General features: G+C 40.6%; 1 protein-coding gene across 1 annotated transcript in view; it reads left to right on the forward strand.

The window, feature by feature from the left end:
* Positions 1-20558, forward strand: part of LOC103181334 (protein diaphanous homolog 1-like) — a 924060-nt gene that overhangs the window by 460685 nt on the left and 442817 nt on the right. Inside the window, exon 17 of the mRNA XM_042340721.1 lies at positions 20230-20469. Within this exon, the coding sequence (XP_042196655.1) occupies positions 20230-20469 (240 nt within the window). The remainder of the gene's footprint in view (positions 1-20229; positions 20470-20558) is intronic.

A 20558-nucleotide genomic window follows, 5' to 3' on the forward strand; every position in this document is an offset into this window, starting at 1 on the left:
ACCAAATAGATTGTGTTTTTGGACCTTCTAGCACATTGTCTCTTTCCAGGGCAATAACCGTGTCGTTAATCAATATTGCCAGCCCCCCCCCTTTTTTCCTTCCCTATCCCTCCTAAATCATATCCGCGCCACAACTGGCACCGCCTTCCATCACCTCCGAAACATCGCCAGACTACGTCACTACCTCACCCCTCATGCTGCTGAAACTCTGGTCCACGCCTTGATCACCTCAAGGCTGGACTATGGGAACTCTCTCCTCGCCGGCCTTCCTGGCACCTTCCTCCACAAGCTGCAGGTCATTCAGAACTCTGCAGCTCATGTACTGTCCCGTACCAGGCTTCGCGACCACATCACTCCCACCCTCGCTCGCCTACACTGGCTCCCCATCCCCCAGAAGATCGAATTCAAGATCCTCATCCTCACCTACAAGGCCACTCACAGCCTTGCTCCCTGCTACCTCTCCGACCTACTATCCCCCTACTTACCTGCCTGTACCCTCCGTTCCTCTGGCTCCGGTCTGCTCCACATCCCCCGCCCTAACATCGGTGGCTGGGCCTTCAGCCTCTCAGCCCCGAGGCTCTGGAACTCCATCCCCCAGTGCCTTCGCCGCCTCCTCCCTTTCCTCCTTCAAGGCCAGTCTCAAGACCTTTCTCTTTGACCGTGCCTTCAGCTCCCCTCTCGACTCTCTACCCCCTCCTCGCTTCCTCCCTTCCCTCCCCTCACCCTGACCATTTCTCCCCTGCTCAGGTCCTGACCCAACTGTCCAGCGCCTTGGGACGTCCTCCTGACATGAAAGGCACTCTATAAATGAAATCTTGTTGTTGTAAATAAATTGTAGCCAGGAAAATTCAGCTCGGATTCCTACCCTTGTTTCAGCCAGGTCTTCGTTGTTGCCACTACATCATAACCACATCTTGCAACTTGAGCCTGCAGTTCACCAATCTTATTTATCACACTCCATGCATTTACGCACATGCACTCCAAGACCGACTGAGTCTGATCTGCATTTCTCCCCCATCTAATCCCTCCTTTTTCTGGACTACTCTTTATTGTGTTACTATTCGTCTCTCCGAATCTTCTATGCAACTTGTTTGTCTTCTCAAATGAGGCTCTTGTAAGTCTTCTCCTTTATATAGGACTCAAACAAAAGCACCCAGTTTCGACTGGTCAGCAAATTTTTGTTAATCCCCAACAACTATCCCATGATTAACTGCTAATTGACTTGTTTGTCTGCTTACATGGAAAATTGCCTCAATCTCAAGAAAGATTTCCCACTCTTCTGCTGAATGAAAGAGTTCTCTCTCGCTCTCTGGTGTCTCTCTTATTGAAAAATTCCCACTCTCACCAAATTCCTTAACAGAAATCTCACTCTGTTCTACCTCACTCAGTTCCCTTCTCATGCTGCTGGGCTCTCTGCTCAATTATAAAGGAGTCTCATTAAGAAATACTACTAAATATCCCCCAATAAGAATGATTTTTTTTAGCTGTTCATTGCTGTTACTTAATTCCTTCCTCCAAAGGATACATTTTATTGTTCAACAGACAAGATTAATAATCTAGGCTAAAAATGATGGAATTCACAGAATAAATTGAATGCTGCTCACCTGATAATGAATGCGGATTAAGGTTTTTATGTCACTAAGGTGAAATTTTTAACATTGGAGAAAAAGACATTGCAATTTCACTGTTTTTAACACAGGTTGTGATATTTTTTTCTCTCTATTCTGTCATTAACTCTACACATATTTGGATTGGAATTTGACCTGTAATGAATGAAGAATGCTGATCAACAGAAAAATAAAACATTTAAACGGTGGACACTTATGCTATCACTTTCAGTAAAATACTGTCTGTTTTGAATGATAATATCCTTCCAGCAGTTTAAGGCACAGCCATCTTGTATGGTTTGGTCATCGGAGCATACACAAACACAAAAAAGCAGAGGTAGTACAGTATTCATCAAATTGGATTTATACTACAACGTGTTTACCTTCATAAATTATTTTCTACTTGTGATGTTTCATTAATCGATGATATACTTTGGGGAACAATGCAATACCCAATTTATATTGTGAGAGAAGAAGGCTTGAAAGCTCACAAGTGGCAAGTCATGAGTGATTTATTAGAAGCTTTCTTGTGATTGGGCTTCACTGTTCTTGGTTTTTCTATTCCTGAAATGCATGTGAGGATGAAGCAATTTAACCCATTTTTACCTTATTTTCTAATTTAGATTTTGCTGCAATGTAAAAGAGACAGATAAACAATGGAAACAATTCATTCTTGAGTTCGATTTCAGATTTAGTGCATACTTGTCATATATCTAGGACCATTCAATGCACCGGTTTGTTGCAGTGACATAATAGTATAGGTGCTGTAGAAGAGATGTTACTTCAACAAAGTCTCGGGAAAAACATAAAAAGTGTTTCTGATCTACACATAAGAGAATCTGAAATAGAAATTAATCTGCACTGTAATCCAATGATTTCCAAATGCTTTCCGTTGCTTGCTTTGCATTGTTGCATACTGCTTCACATTAGAGATGCTTTCTGGGTATGAATAATAATCATGCACAAATCCTTTCCATTATCTGCCTCTGCTAATGTGCACCTTTCCATGTCACAAGTTACTGCCATCTTTAAGGTATCCTGAATTAGATTAAAAATTAAATTCACAGGGCTGTTATGGCATTGAGCATTGTGTGGTTTGATCACTGAGGCATGGAGATAGTATGAATATTTTGCTGTGCATGAATATGTGAAATGCCAAAAAAACAGAACACATTGGCAAGCTTACCATCATCCACTTTGTGAAAGGATGGTGCCACTTCATATCTGTGTAACAAGCTATAAATGCAGTGCTGTCTGCTGTAATGGGCTTGCATGCAATGCAGTTGCTTTTCTGGCAGCTATCGGTAAGGAAGAAACAAGATATCATTATGTCTTGAACTCCATCCTATTACAAAAAATGACAACTGAGCATGTCCTACCAGTTATATGCATGAACAAAGGCAACCGTGTTGTACGGTGGTAGTGATGGTGACAAAACAATAGGCAGCTTTAAAGCTTTGGCTCTTACGCTGCAGTTTAACCGATGAGAAGGCAAACCATAATTAATGAAAGGCAAGATTTATAAAAGTGACACAGAGGAAGCATATTGGTAGTTCATAATTTGAATTGTTAAAGTGACACATTTTCGTGTTCTGAAACATTAAGTGTGTCATCACTGAATAATTTGTTCAATATGCTCTTTTTCTCAGGAAATAATTCAAAGCTCCAGAATGCATTATTACATTAAAAATGCATTTACTGCTGTTAGTTATGTCCATGAAATATTGAGAAAAAAGCTCTTGTCTGCTAAAGATGGCAATTTTATATTAATTGCTACCATCGAAGTGTGTTGCCCATCAGATGGTGAAGCTTACGAAAGTAAACATATTTTTTTTAATCTTAGAAAGGAAGATACATTTTGAAAATGTTGAACAATGCTTTCTTAATTAAAATATTAATTGTAAATAGTTAGCCTTATTTAACCTTGAGAAGACCCTGATAGAATAACATAAAACAGACATTACATATCAGTGGGAGCAATTAATGTAAATATTGCACACTTTTTTGTAAATAGAGGACTCAGAAAAGAACACATGTGCTTAACCCTTTCAGGACTGAATGAGCCTTTTTGTACTACATTTAGACAAACGGATCTGTTGGGACATTATATAATGACATAAACAAATGCTGAACCTTAAGGTCACTTAATTTTTTTGGTGAGAAGGAAGAGCGCTGCATTTTTCTAGTTGCTATCCTTCAAATGAGATGTTAAACTGTGGTTGGTCTGCCTATTTGAGTTGATGTTCAATATTCCATGGTACAATTTGGAAAGAGAAGGAGGTTTCTCACATTGTTCTAGCCATCAACCTACAGCCTTACATCAGCATAGTGCAATGATAGCACTCTTGCCTCAGAAAGTTGTGCGTTCAAGTCCCATGTCAAGACTTGGAATCACATCGTCTAAGATGACGTTCCAATGCAGTGCTGGGGGGTGTTGCATTGTCGGAGGAGATGCTGAAACCGAGGTTCCATTCCGTGGGCATTAAAGATACCATGGCACTATTCGAAAAGAGAAGAGGTTTTCTCCCGATGTCCTGGCCAACAATCCCCCAGTTTGGCCAGTCACTCCACATGACACATTGCTGTGTGCAACTGGCTGCTGTGTTTTGCTCACAAAATACACAGTCAATCAATATAATCCTGCGAAGCACTTTGAAATGTCTCGATGACATAAAAGGCGCTATACGAAATGCAGGGATTATTGTTCTTAATAAATATGAATATTAACTTGCTGGCTGTTTCTGGGACATTGATGTGTACATATTAGCTGTTGCACTCATGTGCAAATACGGTCACTGCACTGTTCACATCCAAACCAGTTAATATTTTGTGACTAAAAGTCCAATATGCCTTAAATGATTTGATATCTGTGGTGAAAAATTGCATTTTTCACCCCTATTTTCATTAGGCTTTCTACATGAGAAGAATATTGCCAGGCCTGTTGTAGGTCAAAGACAGTAGTTTTGAAGCAGCCTGGAGAGGTTCAGAGTGATGTGTAACCTGGCTAGATTGAACGTTATTAAATAATGAGATTTTTAAATTGGCCCATTTCAATGAACAATTAACATTTTAGCATTTGCAAAGGTAAAAAATGAGATTGTTAATCAGCTTAAGTGTGCATGTAGACCTCAAAACTATATATATATATATAAAAAAGAATCATTATTGTTAAACAATTAATGGAGCAGCCTTTCATAAAAAAATTAGCAAAGAGAATTTGGGCTTTTTGAATGAATGTGCTGCATGAAATGTAGCAATATCCATGCCTTCAACTTGAAGATTAAGATTCAAAATTGGAGAAAATGCCATATTTCATTTAATTGTGAATCATATCACAAGCTAATTGTAAAGTCATGGGATCACAGTCATAATGCCTCATGGAACAAATTGCACAGTTCACAGGCTCATTAGAGAAGTATGGATCAAGAAAGCCCTTTGATCCATATTACCTCTTCCTCCCAGTTCGTGTAAAGCACTTTGAGACGTCCTCCTGATGTGAATGATGCTGTAGCAAATATAAGATTTTTATTATAATTTTTACAGGTGCAAATACCCAACTTTGGTGATAATAATAATACTTGCATTCTGATATAGCGCATTACAACAACAAAAAAAATTACATTTGTAAAGTGTCTTTCATGTCAGGAAAGGCGCTTTACAAAGAGTTATGGACCCAAGCTGGAGGTCAGTGTCAGGGAGGGTGGAGGGCAGGGAGTGAAGCAGGCAGATCGGAAGCACGGTCGAAGAGAAGGATCTTGTGATGGGTCTTGAAGGTGGCGAGGGAGGAGGCAAGGCCTGTGAGATCGAGATCCAAAGGGTNGGGGCAGAGTGGCAGAAGGTCCGCCCATTAATAGTGGGTCAAGCGAGGTGGGGGATGTGAAGCAGTTCGGAGCCCGCTGAGTGGAGGGAGCGAGCAGGATGGTAGAGGGTTAGGAGGTTGCAGAGGTAGGCGGGCGCAAGACCATGGAGGGCTTTAAAGGTGAGGATCAGGATCTTGAACTGTATCCTCTGTGTGATGGGAAGGCAGTGGAGTTGGGAGAGGATGGGGGTGATAGGGTCACAGAGCCTAGTGCGGGAGAGGAAATGGGCTGCAGAGTTCTGGATGATCTGCAGCCTATGGAGGGTGGAGTTGGGAGGCCAACAAGAATGAGTTTGCATTGTCGAGCCTTGATGTAATAAAAAAATAAATGAGGGTTTTGGCGGAGTGAGACAGTGGCAGAGCCGGGCGATGTTGCGGAGGTGAGGGAAAGCAGAGCAGGTCATGGTGCAAATGTGGGGTAGAAAGGATCAAACAAGACCCCAGAGTTCTGGACTAGCTTAGAAAGGTGGAGTGGGCAACCATGGATGGTGATGCTGTAAGTGCCTGAGGTAAGGAGCGCCTGATTATGACGTCTTTGAGACGTTTCAAAGTGCTTCACAGAATAAACTGTAAAGTGTAATGACTGTATATTTTGTGGGCGAAACGTAATATATAATTATAATAATAACTTTGTGGGTAAAATGTTAAGAAGATGCAGCACCTTTTTAATTGCCCAAACTGCAAGTTTATATAGGCAAAAATATTACAGCATCAAAACAAGCATTCTCTGTCACATAGTTACTGTTGTGCATTTGTAAATTTCGAATTAAGAGCTTAAATTTGTGACATTTCATAACAATGTATTGGTGGTGTAAAATGTTGTGAAGCACTTTCAGGTGTTTCAATGATGGCATAAAGCACTATATCAAATGCAAATTATAATAAATATGTTGTATTGCATTAATTTATTTTGGTAAGGAACAAATTGGCTTGGATACAAAGTTTTGTTTCACTGGAGATGAATTCATATTTTACACTTAATTGCATTCTGAATTGAAATTGGGTAAGAGTAACTGTGAAGAAGAACAGTGTGGTTTCCACTGATTACTTACATTGTTGTGGTATTGATCTGAGCTATAACGGCCCCACGTAATGTTGTAACAGAGTGATGACATGGCATAGAAAGAGACAAGCAGAAGAAATACAAGTCTATAAACAAGCAGCCAATGAAGTAAAGGCTATATCTTAACCAGTGAGGCTAGACATAAAGCTGATTGTTGAAGCTGGCAAGTCCAAGGCTGAGCAACAAATGCAGTTGCTATATTTGGTACAGCATCTTTCACATCAGGAGGACTTCTCAAAGCGCTTTATCTAGATTGAGATTCAGAAGCAAATAGAACAAACACAGTTAGGTTTCAAAGTTCACTGATATAAATTTGGTTCTAGAAAATAAGGGTCTACAGAACCATTCACCCAATATTGTGTGGTATTAAGATCATTAAGCAAGATATGCAACCAACTATGGAGCACTCAGAGAAGAAATTATTAAGAACCAGATTGCAAGTGATTGGAATCAGGGTTGACAAAATACACAGTAAGCTTCCAAAACAAGAAGATTTGACTTTGCAGACAACAAGTGCAATCAAAGCAAGATGAATTGCTGAGCAGCTCGGATGCGGAATCCACATTTAGTGATGAGGACAAAGAATACAATAATAAAAAACAGGAAGCACTTCGTCGCTTGAACATGACTTCTGGGGATCAGAAGTCAACTGATGTGGACATATAGCCCAGCATCTTGTTTGCCTTGTTTATTGCTAGTTTGCACTTTTTTTTGACATTGTGAGCAATGAGTCAACACACTTCAATCTTTCACCTGAAGGTTCCCTGTTTGAACATTGCCCAAGGCTGGAAACTCTGACAAAGCTGTGCTTTCCTGGTAGTGCAGTGTAATGTCAGCTTGGACTAAGAATGCTGGCCACTGGATCAATTTCATTGTCATTGCAATGATAATTCAGTTAAGTGTGTTGTGCCTTTGATTTCTATGAGGGAAGGAATAATGGCTCATAGTCGTGAATCATTGATAGAAACCCAAAGCTGTGCATTCAGCAGCAAAAATTTGGAAGCTATGCTAGACGTTATGCAATTCCCAGGACTGGAGAATAAACCAATTCCAGCATTAAAGAATAAAATTTAACAGGGCAATGGAGACATCCAGCAGATTTGTAGATGGAAGAAATCAAAGAGAAGCAAGCAAGCAGCCTATATCAACAGTCTGGCCTGAATGTCTGACGTGAAATTTGTATTTGACACAATATAATGAGTTCCACATCAAATAACATTCTTTATAAGTTGCAAGCTTCTGCCAGTGGCTGTTTAATCTGGCATGTTGTGGTGTCGGATAACTTGGGGTGGGAAGGATTTAACTGCATAATTTACTGACCTTTGGACATGTCGGTATCTTAACGTCAGATATGCTGCAAATAATAATATAATCTTTGCATTTTATACTGTGTGTGAAAAGTGGCATAAAGTTTGTATAAAATATTTGTGGCAAATGAAGCCACTGGAGAAGATGGGGTACAGTAAAACAATATAATAATAATTGCATTTGATATAGTGCCTTTCACGTAGGTAGAATGTCTGAAAGAACTTCACAAAATATACTGTAAAGTGGAGTAACTTTGTGCCTTGTGGTTGAAACACTGCAGCCAATTTGTACACAGCAATGTCCCACAACCACAAACAGCTATAAAATGAATGACCAATTTTATTTGGGGGATTGTTGCCCAGGACGCTGGGAGAAACAACAACAACAAGATTGCATTTATAGAGCACCTTCACATCGGGAGGACATCCCAAGGTGCTGGACAGTTGGGTCGGGACCCGAGCAAGGGGGAAATGGTCAGGGTGAGGGGAAGGAAGGGAGAGCGCGAGAAGGGGGTGGAGAGTCGAAAGGGGAGCTGAAGGCATGGCTGAAGAGAAGAGAAACTCCCTTCTGTTTACAATTAGTGCCATAGGATCTTGAACAGGCAGATCTTGATTTAACATCTCATCTGAAAGATAGCACCTCCAGAAATACAGCAACCCCCTAGTACTGTATTGAACTGTCAGCAGCAACAACAACAACTTGCATTTATGTAGCATTCTTCACACAGGGTAGTGTCTTAGAGTGCGTAACAGGTGGGGCTAGACCCCAAGCCAAGGAGGAAGTGGAGGGATTGAGTCAGAGTATGAGTCTCATGGCAGAGTGGCTGAAAGCATGGCCACTGATGGTGGAGTGGAGGGGATGAGGGACATGCATGAGGCCAGATGAAAGGGATGGGTAGAGGAGTAGGATGAAAGCAATTTCAAGAGTTAGATAGTTACCAATCCATAAAGTGATTTGTACACGAGTGTGAGAATCTTGAGATTCTGGCAAGGACTGGGATGTGGAGTTTAATATGGGTGAGGAAATGGATGACAGAGGTTTGATCTAATTGGATGTTATGAATGGTGATGTTGCAGAGACAGGTGAGAAGGGCATTGGAAAAATAAAGGCGGAAAGTGACAAATATGTGGATTAGGGTACCAACTGTGATGATGGGTGTGAGGTCAGCAGAAACTATATGGGTTCCAATGATCCCAGTGGTTTTGTCTTTACCAAGACTAAATAACTTGTCTAATTACTGCTTAACGCTCATTTCTCTAGCATTAGGGGTCATCTTTATTACTGATTTCTGCACTGTCTATAGAGTCAGGGCAGCTCTCTATTGTCACAATGACCAGAACCGTGTGCAATACTCCAGGTGCAGCCTTTTCTGAGCACTGTGCAGCCTAAGTATGACTGGGGGATCCGAGCTCAACCGATTTAGCAATATAGCCCAGCTCCTGTTTGCTTTGTTTGTTCTGTCTCATGCTGTTTTGACATAGTGAGCGATGAGAAAAGTAATACTGCTAGGTCTCTTTCCGTTTCCCCTCGGCATCTTCTATCCTATTCATGGAGCCCATCTACAATTTACATGTGCCTCCTATTCTTACAAAAGTGCAATACCTTGCATTTATTTGTGTTGAACTTAATTTACCATCATAGAATTATAGAATCATATAATTATACAGCACAGAAGCTTGTGTCTGAGCTGGCTCTTTGAAAAGAGCTTTCCAAATCAATCGCTCTCCCCATAGCCTTGCAAACTTGTCCCCCCCAAATAATTATCTACTCTCTTTAAAGGTGTTATCGAATCGGCTTCCACAACCCAGATCCGAACAACTCACTGTGTAAAAAAAATTCTCCTCACCTCCCCTCTGTTTATTTTAACAACTATTTTAAATCAGTCCCCTCGGGTTACCGACCCACCCAGCAGTGGAAAAAGGTTTCACCTTGTTCACCCTATCGAAACCCTTCAGAATTTTGAAAACTTGTATTAAGTCTCCTCTTAACCTTCTCTGCTCCAAGGAGAATAATCCTAGCTTTCCTAGCATCTCCTGATAACTGAAGTCCCTCATTCCTGGTACCATCCTGGTAAATCTCCTTTGCACCCTCTCCAAAGCTTTGAAATCTTTCCTAAAGTGTGGTGCCCAGAACTGAACGCAGTACTGTAGCTGAGGCCTAACCAGTGTTTTATAAAGGTTGATCAAACTTCCTGACTTTTGTATTCTATGCCCCTATTTATAAAACCTAATAACCCGTATGCGTTTCTAGCAGCTTTACTACCTGTCCTGCCACCTTCAAAGATTTACTTATATGAACCCCCAGGTCTCTCTGTTCCTTCACCCTCTTTAAGATTGTACCATCATCTTATATTGCCTCTCCTCATTCTTCCTCCTAAATTGCATCACTTTGCATTTCTCCACATTAAACTTCATCTGTCACATGTCTGTCCATTTCTGTCTATGTCCGTTTGCAGTCTGCTACTATCCTCCTCACTGTTTACTACTTTTCCTAGCTTAGTATCATCAGCCCAAGTGCATACTCTATCAAGCTTTCTTTGTAAGACCTTTGCTGCCTCCTCTGATTCGGCGGTTTCCTCCAAATTTAACTGTTGCATTGAGTTTTCAAATCCAGATGATTAGTATATACAGAAAATTGGAGAAGGTCATAGTACAGAATCAGTGTGTTTAGTTCCTCCCCCCAGTTTGACCTAGTTCCCCTAAAAACTCTGCTTCCTTTAGTCAAACCAGCGGCATCAGAAGTAACCGAGAAGAGACTGGATTTTTAATAAATAGAAAGCCTTAGGTTTTCATAGTTTGTGTGAACTTATTCTTAGACACTTTTTGACAAACAATCCAATCCATACAGGTTGTAGGCAGTGTGTAACAAAGTGAGGAAAGCTGTAATGGAAGTGTCCCTACCCACATCAACTGTAAATTGAGAAACTAGAGTTGACAGATTTTCTACCATAATGAAGATGAGAAAAAGCATTAATCTTCTAGATGTCTCAAAGTGCTTCACAGAATATACTTTAATGTGAATTGACCGTATATTTGTGAGCCTATCACCCTGTTCCTTGCTTGGCTCCCTATCCCCCAGCAGATCGAATTCAAGATCTTCTTAATTACCTTTAAATTCTTCCCCTTCATCTGTACTAGAGAAACGAATATAATCCTACCGACGTGGTCATTCCCTTCACTCAGCGAACACTGGCCACTCCATTTCCCCCACCCTATCCGACTCACCATCAGTAGGTGGGCTTTCAGTCATTCTGTTCCTCTGTGGAGTCCTGTAGCTCAGTGGTTAGAGCACTCGTCTTGTAAGTAAGACACCTGGGTTCAATTCCAGGCAGGGCGAAACCTTGGGCAAGTTTCTTTACTCCACATGCCTAATAATAATCCCACCAAAAAAACAAAACAATTATAAATTGTTCATTTTCGATCCATGACTGTTTGTGGGACACTGCTGTGCGCAATTGCTGCTGTGTTTCGGCCACAAATATACAGTTCATTCACTTTACAGCATATTCTGTGAAGCGCTTTGAGATGTCCAGAAGATATGAAAAATGCTATATCAAAATGCAAGGATCATTATTATTATTACTACCTTTGTGACTTCCTGTAATCTTACCGACCCAGTCATTCCCTTCACTCAGAAAGCACTGGCCTGCTTCATTTCCCCCACCCTGTCCGACTCACCGTCAGTAGGTGGGCTTTCAGTCATTCTGTTCCTCTCTGTGGAACTCCATCCCAGAGTTTCTCTAACTCACTCCCTTTCCTCATTCAAGGTTTGTCTCAAGACGTACCTCTTTGACTGAGCTTTTGGTCATCTTAACCCTCCCACCTCCTTCGCCTCCCATCTAGAATCCTGTAGCTTGGTGGTTAGAGCACTCACCTCCAAGCAAGAGGACCTGGGTTTGATTCTCGGGCAGGGCGACACATTGGGCAAGTTTCCTTACTCTACAACGCTTCTGTTTACCTAGCAGTAAGTAAGAACCCAGTTGTCAGTCAATTGGCGGATTGTGTTCTGGGGCAATAAGCCCTTAAAAAAAGTAATAAGAATAATTTGGACATTCAATCCATGACTGTTTGTGGGACACTGCTGTGTGCATTGGCTGCCACATTTCGCCCACAAAATATACAGTCAATTCACTTTACATTATATTCTGTGAAGCGCTGTGAGATGTCTCAAAGACATAATAAAGGCTATATCAAACACAAGGATTAATATTAATGTCTTCTGGCTCAGGTACCTGTGCAATTTTGAAATACCCTCTCGATGTGAATGGCACAATATTAAATGCAAGAATCATTATTGTGTTAAATTTACCAGCAAACAGTCCTGATGTATCTTACCTCTTACACTTGCAGTAGATGAACCTTCATTTAACACATGCAGCATGGTTTCAGCTGTATAGGAAATATAAGAATAATATTCCTTGCATTTGAGTGAGTTCCTATGAGGTTGAAATATCTCCAAGTGTCCAAAAAGTTTTCTGTAAATTGGAGTGGCTGTGTGTTTGTAGGTGACGGACAATTTGGGGACAGTGATGTCCCGCAAACAGATTTGAAATGAATGTCAATCTTGTTTAGCACTGTTCACCGAGACACCAAGGAGAGACATCCTTCGCTATGAAATAACATGCAATAAGGGTAACAAAATGGTGAAACACCAGAGCACAAATTATTCTGAATTCCTTAAGATTCAAAGTGACTTCATAGTTGACACTCGTTAAGGAACATGATTGAGAACTACCACTGTTAGTGCAAAAGAAAAGGTAGAATAGAGGTGTTAAAGAAAAGTGGATGGTATTAGTGCTTTTTGGGTATTCAGGTTGAATAATATCTAGTGAAACATAAATATTCTTAAATCAGAATGTTCAGCATGAATTAATGATAGAGAGAGGGAGTTCATGCAAAGAAGCAATTTAAATATTTTTGCAAAAATCTTTATTTATTCACCATTTTTTATGTCCTGAGTTTTGACATCATTTAGCATTTTAATTATTTATTTACAATAATAAAGGTTGAAAATATCATGCAAATTGAAATATTGGGAAAATATGAAGGCGGGTGATCTGGTGTGTTATTTGGGTTCAGCACTATATGATGTTTTGAGTTACTGTCCGAATACAAAACAAATTGATGTGTATGATTGACATGTAAGCAGGTTGTTTGACGTAGACTAGGGTGTTTAGAAGTAGAGGATATACGTTCAAAACAAGCCAGCCCGAGGCAAAACTGCAGTTTAGGAAGTTTTTTTTGTAACCCACAGAACCAAAGATATTTACAGTACAGAAGGAGGCTTTTCGACCCATAGTTTCTGTGCTGACTTTGAAAAAGCTATCCATTTAGTCCCATTCCCCATTTAGTTCCATATTTTTCCTTGTAGCCTTTTATAATTCTTACTATAGAGTCGTGGGTATAATGGTTTTGACTCTAAACCAAACCAGCTGATGGTATGTCAATTAATGTCACTGAAAGGGAGCTAGCAGAGCGAGAGAAAGAAAATGGATGTGGGTGGCATCTTTGATCCCTGAATAGAAGAAACAAGGAGTTGGACAGAGTGAGTGGGGCTGGGGGATAAAAAGGAGGTAAATTGTCAGGGAACAAATCTCAGTACAAAAAGATAAGCTTGTGGCAAGTGTGAATTATTGCTCTCCTATTATAATTTGCTTGCAATATGCACATATCACATTTATTAGGACATGTAGATATTTATACGGTAAGAATGGGCAGGCATTGACTTAACAAGGCTGTTATTTTGAATAGAGTTGCCTAAGAAGAATTGCATGGTGGCACCAAGCTGTTCTATTCACGCAAGCAAACCACTCACCACTCAGTGAGAGCCAGGAAATAATGCTCAGCCACATCATATATATATATATTTAAATTATGTCAGTGGCCTTTCTATATAAACCTTTCATTTTAATGCTCTGAGCACGTTCGATCTGTTAACCTTTTCCTGACCATGAATTTCAGAGATTTCCAATCCTCTCCAGTAGGGAGATCACAGACTCCATGCATGGGGAAAAGGCAAAGTGTGAATGTTTTGAATCCCCAGCAGATTAACCTGAAGCAGGGCATGACTGGGCAGCTGAGGGAACATGGGTTGTTTAGAATGCAGACTTGGATTGGGGGCAGACAATAAAGCCTGTTCATGCTGCCCATTCAGCTAAACTTTCTGGCTGTTGCAGTCAGCATGATTATAATGGAGAAAAACATGACTACTTTCATGTCTCATTCAGGTCATGTTTAAAACAACACGTGCACATCTACATGTTTTGTGTGTTTGTGCGTTTTGTTTTTTTCCCCCCAGTCATCTTCTGCTCTCTTGTCACACATTGATAGCGGCTTTCAAATAATAATTAAGAAGTGGTGTAATTATTTAGAGTACAATTGAAAAATCAGTGCCCGCTCACAGATGAGCTATGGATCCTCTTATAATGCAGAAAATGATCTGTAGATGGCCTTAACGGAGCATGCAGAAAGGCACTGACGTGCTGCCGAAAAGCAGGAGACTGTTAATTCTGCTTGTGACTGGCAAAGCACAAATCCGGGGATCATAAATTCTGCTTTCTCAATGGAAGAGACTGTTTTCTTTAGATATTGCTGCCAGCCGAGACTGCCAGTCCATTGGAAAGCAAAGTAGGGAAGCCAGCCAACATTTAACTGCATTGTGTCCAGCCAGTGCCAGCTACTGTATTTGAGAAGCTGCCATTTTCTGCAGTAAATCTTGCAAATTATAAATAAAACATAGAAAACAGATGTCCACAGAAGTACTGGAATAATTTGCAGTGAGGAGCATGTAGTCTAACACATAAATAATACATATATACATATATAAAAACAAAAAAAATGTTTTTATAAAGGATAAGTGGGGTATGGTTTTGAACATTGACTTAGAGTCATCAATTGATTGAACGATTTTGATATGTTTAGATTGCAGATTGGTCTGATATCCCATTAAACAAATCATGTTCAAGCATATTGTGTCCTTTATTATATCATCTAATGAAAAGGATTACAGAATCATTTGTAATTTGTTGGACACTGTTGGACATATTAATCCAAACCTGCACTTTAGGTTCTATTGATGGTTGCAAAGTTTTACTGCCATAGGGTGACTACCTACTTAGCTTATTCAATAAAATAAAACAGTCCAGGAAAGCCAAACCTTTCTGAATTGGTAAGTGATCTAAAGTAAGTTTCACTATCAAAATTGGTCCCAGCTTTGATAGAATTAAATGTATTCATTGCACACCCCGTCCCCCACTTCTTTCTGAAAAATAAAACTAAAATAGACTTCTCAACAATTGTTCCTGATTTACAATTCACAGACACAATATTATCTGTAAATGGAAAGGCAAGACGAACATTTATGCATAAATGCATTCCAAAGCATGGAAGCGTAATGATGTTTCCCCCATACCTGTTGGAGGTGAAATAGAATCAGAAAATGCCATTAAACCTGGAACATTATTGGAATTTTTAAACAGAGGGTAATTAACAGATGGAACAGGTTGCTAGGATGGCAGGTGGAGGGGAAGACCCTGGACATGTTTAAGAAACAGCTTGATGCTGTAATGGGGGAATAATTGGGTGAATATTGATGAGTTTTGAGATCAAAATAAAATCCTGTAAACTGCGGTGACTCAACAACTTGATAAAGCATGATATCAAATGCAAGGAATTTTTTAAAATCAAATTGCCCGATCATTTGTGATTTTGTGAGGAGAAAACAAATGTACAAAAAGCATTGCAGTTGGTATGATTCAGGACAAAAGCTGTGTTGCTTTATTGAGTAATTCTGCTTGTTCTGATACGGGAAATATGAACGACTGGTGCTCAAATGTTATGAGGTAACCCGTGAAAAGTCTATTGTTCATTAAAAATCGTGCCATGTTGGTAGCTCTGTCGCACTAGCAGCAGTCACCACCTCTGCTGTCACTCGATGTGAGATATAAAGCACGTAATATAACTGCAGCGGAAGAGATTTGTGCTTGAGTAGGCTTGTTGGTACTTTTCCCTCACTGCGCAGGAGTGATTGGATAATTTTCGTATGTTTTGCTACACCAAGCCTGCATTTAAACACTGGCCTTTTCACAATCTCTGACACTTTATTGAAAACTATTCAGTACAACATAATTCTCATGCACAAATGGACCCTGAGATATGCATATCTTTTTTGATGAGCTGACTTTGAGGGAGAGAAAAATAACTCTCTTTGAATTCAAATCTAGCAATCTAGCTGCCTCGCTGAATTTGCTGTTTAGAAAAGCTCCCAACCTCAAAAGTACACTCAGGCAGCAGCTGATCTCAGAAAGAACAAATAATGACCTGTTTTCAATATGAGGATATACAATCTTAGTGGCTTTAACCTGTATAAGACATTTAAAGTAATAAAGGGATTCAATAGGGTAGGTACAGAGAAACTATTTCCTCTGATGCGGGAATCTAGAACAGGGGGGCATAATCTTAAAATTGCGGAAAAGGCTTGAGAGACTGAATAGTCTACACTTGTTTCTATGTTTCTAAGACTTAAGGAAGTGTGTACTTTAATCTACAACAGTCAGACATGTTAAAGCCACTAAGATTGGATATCCCCATATTGAAAATTCAGTTGCAGCATTAAGTGTAATAATCTACACTAAATGCAGAGGTTTGACTTGAAGATCCTCATATTGACTTTCAAGTTCCTCCACACCTTTGCCCATTTTTACCACTGCAATCACTTTCATTGTCCACCATTGTTAACTCTGACTGTGAGGAGATACTGGATTTCCTCAAGTCCCAAATCAAGGGAATCTGATCAGCTGCCTCCGCCCTCCCAACCACCACTCCCTCCCTATTTCTCCCCAACCCCCCCATACTCCGACGCTTACCCATCACAGCACGGAAACTGTTCTGGTCAAGGTGTCCATCTGTGACCAGGGCTCCCTCTGCCTCCTTGTCCTCCACGATCTCTTTGCTGCCTTTGATACCATGGACCACTCCATTCTCCTCCATCACCTCTCCTCTCATCTCAACCTTAAAGTTCTGTCTTTGAATGGTTTAGGTCTTATCTCTCATACTATCTCCAATTTGTCTCCGCCAATGGTTTCTCTTCCAGCCCCTGCACTTGTGTGGTGTTTCTCAGGGCTCTACCCTCGGCCCCCTCCTCTTCAACCTCTATATGCTCCATGCAGACATGGGAATAACTTCCACATGTATGCGGATGACACCCAACTCTATCCCTCTGCCTCTACCCTCGATTCCAGGACAACTGCTGTCCTGACAGAATGCCTGTCAACATCAAGTCCTGGATGAGAGCTAACTTTCTGCAGCTGAATGCCAGCAAGACCAAGGCCCTCCCGATTGGCTCGCGCCCGCGTCTCTGAAACTGAGGCACTGGCAGAATCGCCATCCATGGATGCACACTCCATCTCTCCAAGCCAGTCAGGAACCTGGGCATCTTGTTCGACCCTCAGCTGTCCTTTCTCCTCCATATCCGTGCCATGACCCGCTCTGCTTTCCCCCACCTCCGCCACTGCCTCACTCCTCAGGCTGCAGAAAGCCTCATACACACATTCATCACCTCAAGGCTAGACTATGGAAACTCCCTCCTTGTTGGCCTCCCCAACTCTTCCCTCCACAAGCTACAGTCATCCAGAACTCTGCGGCTCGAGTCCTCTCCCGCACCAGGCTTTGTGACCCCATCAACCCCACCCTTACCCAGCTCCACAAGCTCCCCAACCCTCAGAGGAAAGAATTCAAAATCCTCTTCCTCACTTCCAAGGCCTCTCCACAGCAGACAGGATCTTGGTTTAACATCCCGTATGAAGGAAAACATCTCTGTCAATGCAACATTCCCCAGCATTATACTTGGGTATCAGTTTAGGTATGAGTTCAAACTCCCACAATTTTATATGACTTTATCTTTATTGTCCATTTTATTGAAAATATGTAATGCATGAACAAATATTGATCTCTGGATTGAACTCCCATTGACGAGAAGAAAAAACATATTTTGAAACTTGGCTTAAGGGCTAAACTGTGGGTGTTCAACAGAAAGAGTTCTGAAGACCTGGTACTTTTTTTGATTGTTTTTCCCACCAATTGTCTCCCATTTTTTTGAAGGCAGTAACTTGTTACCTCAGGCAGTTACTTTAATCCAAGGTCTTGTCTGCCCATTCTTCAGATGGACATCAAATTACATGGAATAATATGGCACAGAAACAGACCATTTGGCCCAACTAGTCTGCGCTAGATCCTATGGCACTATTTCAATACATAGTAAAATAAATTTGTAGGAAAAATGATCATTCATGGCATAGCTGTTTGATGTGTACATCCAGCCACATTTACCTACAAAATTAATCATTGCACTCAATAGCAATTATTGTAAAGGACATTGAGATATTTCAACACAATAAGACACTATGGAAATACAACTTCCCTCTTTTCCTTCCAGGCTATGATTCCACTGTTGCTTTTTGGTACCATGCTCATATATAGCTTTTTAGCAGGAAGGCTTAATGATGGTCAGCCATCTCTCCTGTGCACTTTCTCATTATGAATTCTAACTGTCAGAATGGGCTCAGGTAATGGCACTCTTGCCTCTGGATCAGAAGGTGATGGGTTCATCCCCCATGTCAGGTCTTGACCTCAAGGTGTAAGCTGATACTCTTGTGCATTTTTGAGTGGGGGAGCGGGGGAATACTTGACAGTGATTACATGTGAAGGATTTTGAGATGTTTGGATGTAATGAGACACAATAAAAACACAAGTTCTTCTTTGTGAGCAGTTTGCTCAAAGACAACCAGCAGAAACTCTAAAGGTTGACAATTATGCCACGAATAAAATTACCACCAAAGATGTTTAACATTACTCGGTTAAGAAAAATCCATCTGAGTCTAGATTTACTCTATTTTCTCAGGATTTTGATTTGCAGTATTTGGTACATCATTGAATTCAGTCCTAACTTTGAATATTTTTTTCTGAAGCTTTTAAATGAGCTTACAACCAACTTTAAAATTAAGGCTGTATTTAAGAATTTGTCCAAATTCTAATTCAATCCAAATTCTGCACGCTCTGAGTAAATAAAGACCAGAGTGGAATTTGTCCCCAGAGAAATTATTCTCATTACGTACTTTTGAGTGAGGTTCTGTAGCACAAGTAGAACTTTAACCCCATTGTTCAGTTTCCTGAGACGCCAATGTCAATTTCAAAACTTGGATGCAACCAATTATAAAGATTTATTAGGTCTGTCCTACTCAGGTTGTTGCAGGAAGAAGGACCACATGTAAATGCAAGGGTTGATTTTAGCGATGTACATTTCCTTGTTGCATTGTCCTACTTTTAACATTTTAACACTCATGGGCCAGGGCACCAGCACATGTCCAGGAGGGATTCTGTTAATGTAGATCTTATTGTTGGACTCAAATGTTACTAAAAATTTAGTCTCCTTAATAGTAATAGTCTATTTTCAGTTATTGCGCTGTCATTTGTGGTTAGCGTCACACAGTTACAGAACACTGTCACATGATAATTGGTTGTAGTTCTCATTAATTATTTAGTGATCCTATGGGATGTGCTCAATTTTAACCATCCTTCGCTCATATATTAAGGATCTACACAAACCAGTCCAAATGTACAGGATCATTACGTATAATTGAACAATACATTAATAAATCTTGACCCAGATGCATGAATAAAACAGTTGGATGTCAAAGCCAGACTGTCCAGAATTCATTGCACCTTGCTACGGTTACCTGTGAGATGTCTCATTTCAAGACAGAAGAGACCTAGCTTGTCCTGGGCATGGGCAACCTCCTTGGGGTTTGGCAATATAGCCCAGCATCCTGTTTATCTTGGTTATTGCAACCTCGCACAGTATTGACATGTTGAGAGATGTGTCAATTTATACTCCTAGTCTCTTTCAGCTTCTCCCTTGATAAGTTCAATCCAATCCATGCAACAGGTGGTAACACATTCAACGTGATAATTATCACATAGAATCACTTTGCAGTGTAAAGTAGTTACATTTTCAGATGGCACTGAAAATTAGCAGTGACTATGGAAGCAGCTAAGGCAGCAAAGGATTTAGAAAGAGCGATGGTATGTGCTTGCTATGTTTACCTTGCATTATCTGTATTGAACTTAATTTAACAGTCATCAGGCCACGTGTATATCCCATCAAGCATTTTGTGATACATTAGCTGCCTCCTGACATTCCACAGTTCTCCAACTTGGTCTCAGCAGCAAATGTAACTTATCTAGCACTGTGTCTGTGAATTGATTTAACTGTGGTCATTATTGTATCAAATTTGTTACAAAACGTGATACATCTCTACATCTCTGCCCATGCGTTCCTTATCCTATGTTTATTTTAGCAATTTCTGTTAATGAATCAGGTCTTTTATTCCTCTGCAGATCAGCTGTGTACAGAGACTGCACACTCGATTAGCTGCCATTCAGTTCAAGCTCCAGTTTGAGGAGCAGATCAACACCATCAAACCGGATATTGTCTCGGTGACCGCAGCTTGCGAAGAAGTCAGAAAGAGCGAGCATTTTGGCAAACTGCTGGAGCTGGTTCTGCTGGTTGGAAATTACATGAACTCCGGCTCGCAGAAAGCTGGAACATTTGGCTTCAACATAAGCTTCCTCTGCAAAGTAAGTAGATAACCCACCTCATATTTACTATACAAAACCAGCAAGGAACCCATAATCTGGGCAGCTCCATCCTGATTCCCACTAGACAC

Source organism: Callorhinchus milii, unplaced genomic scaffold, assembly GCF_018977255.1.
Source record: "Callorhinchus milii isolate IMCB2004 unplaced genomic scaffold, IMCB_Cmil_1.0 Scaffold1, whole genome shotgun sequence".
In the NCBI taxonomy this organism is placed as follows: Eukaryota; Metazoa; Chordata; class Chondrichthyes; order Chimaeriformes; family Callorhinchidae; genus Callorhinchus; species Callorhinchus milii.